The sequence below is a fragment of the Hipposideros armiger genome, unplaced genomic scaffold (genome assembly GCF_001890085.2).
Source record: "Hipposideros armiger isolate ML-2016 unplaced genomic scaffold, ASM189008v1 scaffold_1283, whole genome shotgun sequence".
NCBI classification, from domain to species: domain Eukaryota; kingdom Metazoa; phylum Chordata; class Mammalia; order Chiroptera; family Hipposideridae; genus Hipposideros; species Hipposideros armiger.
The window spans coordinates 401,921-408,922 of record NW_017732633.1 but is presented as its reverse complement, the minus strand read 5'-3'; the positions used below and the strand labels follow the sequence as shown (position 1 = coordinate 408,922).

The following is a 7,002-nucleotide window of genomic DNA, read 5'->3' as shown; positions in this document are numbered from 1 at the left end:
GAATAGTATAGAAGAAAACAAATATCTTCTATGATCATACCCTCCAGACATAATGACAAGCAACACTTGAGTGTAATTTTGTCATTTTTAAATATAAAAGTTTAACCATAAATTAAAATATAAACATCCATCCATACATATGAACAAAACTAAGAACATATTTATAATTTTGTAAGCTGCTTTAACTTTCTGTATCATGAGCTCACCAATATTATATATTCTTCAAAAACATGATTTTTAATGATCATTTAAGTTTTATTCCATAGAACTTCCTTGTGATTTTCAGAACTAAAGTCTACTTTGTAATCAGGCAGTATACATGGTTTCTTTAAAAAGTAATAATAGTGCTTTAATTTTTCCTTTACTGCTAAATTAGGAGTATAAAAACTATATACTTATCCAGATGTGTGAGCTCCAAATATTGAAAAAGACTAATTTTATATAAATATTTGTCAAATGTTTTTTCACATTAACTTTAAGCCAATAAAAGCTCAAAAGTGAAAGTTTTAAGAATATTATAAAGAACATAAAAGAATTAAACTTCTGAAGCATTCATGCTTTACAAATATCACAAGCTAAGATGGAGGGTTTTTCATCCTTAAAGAAACTACTTATTTCAAATCAAATAACTATAGACACATGTATATCCACCTATGTACAGGTAATTATTCAGAAGTGTTACCTTTGCACAACTAAATTCACAAAGTTAATAACAAATACAAATTAAGCACTCCAACATTAACTTGAGAGTCATGTGTTCCAACCACATATAATGCAGCAAAATGTTAGGCATTTTACACCCAGTAACAGCAAAATAAACCAGATGAAGATGTTTCCTCTTTAATCCTCACCTTCCTGCTCTCCACTCATTTCCTAATTAGAAAGCTGAATTTTTATCCCGAGTGAAAACAGTATAACGATTCCTATGGTGTAGTAAGATAGAGTAACTCACTTATTGGTTGTGAGGTCAAAAACTTCAACTGACGCTGAAAGCCCATCTTCAGTGACACCGCCTGCAACCACAATTTTGCCTTTATGGATTGCCACTCCAAACATCGAACGAGGGGTTTTCATTGGAGCCATGTCTTTCCAGTCTCCTTTTTTGGGGTTGTAGATAAACACCCTGTTTGTGCACTTTCTATAAATAAAAGACAACAAAATGGGCCTTTTGGAACCTTCCTTTTTTGAAAGAAGCAACTCCACTAGTCATTTAGCTTTGCTTCTAATATGAAATATGTAATATAGCAGAGGATCAGAAAAACTCAACAGTATTCTTAATCTGATGATATGCCACCAAGCAAAGGACAATTCCAAATGTGAGGACCCAGACTATTTCATAACTTAATATACTACTGGAAGGTAGGGTTCTTTTACTTTTGGCAACTACAAAGAAGCCCAAGCAGGGTGGATTTTAATCCTATCTATTGCTAAATTCAATGGAAGACATGAACAGAATAAAAAAATCATAAACCCTTTATCGTGCCTCAGTAACAAAAATGTTTATTTTATTTTCTGAATATCCTGGATGAGTCAATTAACTTAAAAAATAATTAGGTGAGAATGCACCTATTTTGAATTCAACTATGTAATATGACGGCTCATTTCATTTTAGTCTACCACTCATATACCAAGTGCATTTTAAGAACCCTAAGAACTCTAGGACTATAGGTTAGACAGCTAATCATCTCAGCTGATGAGTAATGAAAACAGTATTATACACCAAATGCTACAGAGAAACCTGGACTCATCTGAATTATTCTTCTTAGTATGTTCCTTATGTTTTCTTAATGATATCCATAATTTACTGATGGGAGCTCAGAATTCCAAATAATAATTGATTAATTGGATATATTTGGTAAAGCCAAAAAGCAAACAAACACAACCCCAACTTTTTGTGAGGACAACTTTTTTTTCTTTAGTCTAATAAAAGACCAGATTATCTGAAACAGAAGCATTTCCTCTAATATTTGACTATGAGTAGTACTTTAAAACTTTTTAAATTTTATTTTAAAATTATTTATTTGACATTCAATATTATTTGATATTAGTTTCAGGTATACAACATAGTGGTTAGATATTTATATAATTTATGCAGTGATCTCCCTGATTAGTATCCACCTGGCACCATACATAATTGTTGCAACATTATTGACTATATTCTCTATGCTGTACTTTACATACCTGTGACTATTTTGTAACTACAAATTTGTGTTTCTTAATCCCTTCACCTTTTTCACCCAGCTCCCTAACCTTCCTCCCTTCTGGCAACTATCAATTTGTTCTCTGTAATTATGAGTCTATTTCTGTTTTGTTTGTTTATTCTGTTCTTTAGATTTCCACATATAAGTGAGATCATATAGCATTTGTCTTTCTCACTCTGACTTATTTCACTTAGCATAATATCCTCTAGGTCCATTCATGTTGTTGCAAATGGTAGAATTTCATTCTTTTTTATGGCTGAGTAATATTCCATTATGTATATGTACCACTTCTTCTTTATCCATTCATCTATTGACTGGCACTTAGGTTACTTCTATATCTTGGCTATTGTAAATAGTGTTGCCGTGAACATGGGATGCTTATATCTTTTCAAATTAGTGTTTGGGATTTCTTCAGATAAATACCCAGAAGTGGAACTGCTGGGTCATAAAGTAGCTCTATTTTTAATTTTCTGAGGTACCTCCATACTGTTTTCCATAGTGGCTGCGCCAATTTGTAGCCCCACCAACAGTGCACAAGGGTTCCCTTTTCTCCACATCCTCGCCAACACATGTTGTTTGTTGATTTATTCATGATAGCCATTCTGACAGGGGTGAGGTGGTATCTCATTGTGGTTTTTAGTTGCATTTCTTTGATGATTAGTATCATTCAGCATCGTTTCATATGTCTGTTGTCCATCTGTATATCCCCTTTGGAGAAATGTCTATTGAGGTCCTCTATCCATTTTTAAAATTGGATTGTTTGTGGGGTTTTTTTGGTGACTTTAAAACTTCTTGATAAGAGCATGTTCTTCAAATTCAGTGGTAATAACTAGTGCAATTCAGTGCTCACTTTTAGATAATGACTCATTTCAAAGTTCTTGACTTTGGCATTTGCCAAGCAATGTTGTCTTGGTTAATCATATTCTCAAGATTAATATATTCTTACTGACAAGACCTGTATGCCTCTTACTGACATATCAATTTCCTAGTTACTAATACTACTTCAAGGAAACAATTTTAATCATTTGGCAGGGTCACTGTTTCCAAAGTCAGACGCTGCTTAATAGATTTTCCATTCCATTTACTCAGAAAAAATGCTCCCAAATAAGATTTTTTTGAGCTACAGAACTTTTATTTCATCTGTAGTGGGTTTGACATTTAATCTTGAACAGAAATTTAGATCATCCAAAATAAGATTTTGCATAGAATGGGTTTATAATATAACTTTCCTTTAAATATTCATTTTCTGGGATTTAATAGCTGGGATTAAGGAGGATATCAAAATTTCAGAATGTTACCTTTGAATGTAAAAAGATTGTATAAAAACTCATTGCTTGTTAAATTCACTTTCTTTGTGCTATAGTTGTCATTTTAATTGAATAATAATTAATTGTCATTAGTTACTAACTCCAGAATATAGAGTTCTGTATTTCTAGCATATTTTCATATTTTACTTTTCTGTTTTGCTCTTACAATTCTTAATTCTGGCTCTTTTTCAGGATTGGACATATATGATGACAAGCCAAATTAGAGTTTTCAGGGGCAGAAAATTAGTCTCACTATTTAATCTGAAAAATTTCATTTTATCAGACAGGCTACTAGCTTAACCGACTGTCTTCTACAGTTCTCTGAATTCTCTTCTCCCTTTGATTTCCCAGATCTCTTTGCTAATAACCTATCCCTTGAGAAGTGCCTAGAAATCAAGTTAGGTTTACATATGAAATTTCATCCTGTTTTTCCCCCAAGAGACTGGGTGCTAGTGGGTATATCAGGGTATATCTGTTCTGTTCAATCAATGCCTGTTTGTGACCTGTTGTTAAATATTTTGAATACCGCCTGTGTCCAGGAGTAAATAAGTGAAACATTGCTGAGGAAATAATTGCCCTATTTTCAATCACCATGTTTTTCAGTTTCAAACTCACCTATCTAAATTCTCTCGTATGAATGTAAAGTACAAATCCATATTTTTAATGCACTGTTAGTAGTAATATTTTAAATACTACATTAGAGAGATGCACTTGATTTTTATTTACTTATGGCTAAATGAATAAAAAAGCCCATTGGTTTTAATGTAGTAAAATATAATTATAAATTAGTGAAATGAAATACTTGCTTATGCTCCTAAATGCTGTTTTTCTTCTGTAAGAATGCTTATGTTGGAGGTATTATGTTTGTTACTAGCTGTATGCTGGGCATCTGCAATCTACAGAATTACTTTAGCAACTTTTAAATTGTCTAGTTTCCCTTCAGAAATCACTTGTAATATACTTCAGTAATTTTTCAAAATTTTGTTTAAAATTTTATTTCCGAAGAATTACAGATGGGAACCAAGTCCCATTTCAATATGTAGATTCAAATTCAAAGAGGAAGGAACCTTTGCAATAAAAAATAATTTGGCTATAAACCACAAGGGTACTTACTTGTCATCTGTCTTTCCTCCTAGACAGTATATCANGCCGGCAAATACGGTAAGTGGCGATACCAAATAGGCACTTCAATAAATGAGTTTGGAGGTCAGGAGAGAGGTCCAGTCTCCAGATATACATTTGGAAGTCGTCAGCAGTATTTAATGTGATGAGACTAGATGAAATCACTAAAATGTAATTAGAGGAAAGTGTGAATGGAAGAGAGGTCTGAGGACTGAGTGCCAGGTGCTACTACATGAAGAGGTCAAGAAGGGGGTCAAGAAGAAGCCAAGGAGACTGGATAGGATTGGCCAGTGAGGTAGGAGGAAAAGCCATATGTAGTAATACTTCCTAGAAGCCAAGTGGAGAGCATTTCAAGGAGGAGGAAGTGAGCAATTATATCAGATGCTGCTGATAGGTCAGGGAAAATGAAGACTGGGAAATAAATGTCCATTAAATTTAGCAACATGAAAATCACTGGTAACTGAAAAGAGTAGTTTTGGTGAAGTGATGGGACTGAAAGGTGTGCCTAGTTCAAGAAAAAGGGGGAGGAGAGAAGATTTTCTTATTAATGGAAGCAAAGAAATGAAGAAATAACTGAGGGGGAGTGGACCAATCTTGACCTGGTCTGATCCTACACATGCTGGGGGAATAAGAATTTTCTCTCTGTCTTACAACACATTTATTCAATAAAATAGTTACTAAGGCCTGATATAATCCCTAACCCTTCTTCCAGGAGTGATGATATATTTGTGCTCAGCTGAAAACAGTATTGTAACTACCCTCAGGCCACCTGCTGGGGGTGCAATAACTGGCCATCTGAAATTTGCTATCTTTTGACTCCATGACCCTCTAAATTCATTCTGTCCCAAAATAAGTTGGTAACTAGAGTCTTGAATTTTAAGTGTAGCTTTAAAATGTGTGTCCTGTATGTAATTTGCTCCATTGATGTTTAGTTTAGGCTTAAAGTGCTTGTTTAAAATAGCCATTATTTTGCATGATTGGAACTCCAATACTGAATGATTTTGCAAAATGTGAACTTCAGAGAGCCTTTTCTGAAAAACAGAATCACAACAGTAAGCAAATGAAAGATGTTTCCTCTTACCCAGTCTCTTTAATTCTGAATTTCCTTATGGTATTCATTTTTATTAGCTTATATGCTAAACTCTAAGTGTTTCTTATCCATTTTTACGAATATGTCCTATTTTCAAGCCAATGATTACTATAACTAAACTCTTGAACAGGTTAAAATATTTTACTATGCCACTTTTAGAGTAAAATGATTAGACTGATGAGGGTTATACATTGTTTCCTTTGGATATAAATGAAAACCCAGATATTGTCTACTTTAGATACAGAGACATCTTCATTAAGTGACCCTAATATACCCTTCACTTATCGTTACACATATCTGGCTTCTCATGTAACACATCTCTTATTCTGCGTTCTCTAGGCTGCTTGATTCAAATGGTTTTCTTTATGTATACACTTATATTTCTGTTTGATGATGTTTCTATCTAAATAACGGATTGTTATAAACGAAAGTATTCGTTTATAATTCACTTACCATAAAATCCACCCTTTTAAAGTGTGTAGATCAGTGGTTTTTTTGTATATTCACAGGTTGTGCAACCATCATTACCACTATAATTCCAGAATATTTCATCATCCCAAAACATTATTTTTACCACTTAATCTCATGTCTATATAGTTCGGCACTCTCTCCCCAATCATAGAATACTCCAAATCAATCCCAAATCAGGTTTCTCAGAAAATAACATATGTCAGGATAGAAGTGAAGCATGTCTATGAAAGCATCTGAGATCCATAAGCAATGATTAGCTGATGATTTGCAGAGTTGAATGTGATGGTTGTGGACAGACCCCAGGAGTCAACTTGCTATATACACTAAGAACAAACAGCTAAAATGTAAGGGTCTCACATCCCAGAAAATGGAATAACACAGTCACCTTTCTTTCTGTTAGAAATTTGCAAATAGGTAGCTGTTTCATGGAAAGAATAGATAAAACTTAACCAATGAATATATACCCTCTCTCCTCTACACCACCCACTGGCCCCAGCTTCTGCCTCAGCAGTTTAAGCATGCTTCCCCACCCTCCCACCACGGATATTGTAGTTGATGGCTTGAAAACTGATTTGGTTTTAAATTGAAAAAAATTTTAATTTGATTTAAATCACAAACAGTATACCAGTGTCGCAAAATGGAGAAAAAAGAAAGACCACTTGAATTTCACTACTTTTACTTAGAGACTTTCCCCTTGAAATTAGACCCATTTATTATACTCCTTAAATAGCATTTCCAAAGTCTCATGGCATGTAGTCTTTAATGTAATGTGCAGGATTCTTGTCATATCTTGAAACACGAGGGAAGGTTT

At 33.7% G+C, this 7,002-nt stretch overlaps 1 protein-coding gene across 1 annotated transcript in view; it reads right to left on the bottom strand.

Annotated features, from left to right (window-relative positions):
* The window catches only part of KLHL41 (kelch like family member 41), a 24,075-nt gene that overhangs the window by 1,816 nt on the left and 15,257 nt on the right, over window positions 1-7,002 (bottom strand). Inside the window, exons 3-4 of the mRNA XM_019633299.1 lie at window positions 4,622-4,693; window positions 953-1,138 (exon numbers count right to left, since the gene is read on the bottom strand). Coding sequence (XP_019488844.1) covers window positions 953-1,138; window positions 4,622-4,693 — 258 coding nt within the window. The remainder of the gene's footprint in view (window positions 1-952; window positions 1,139-4,621; window positions 4,694-7,002) is intronic.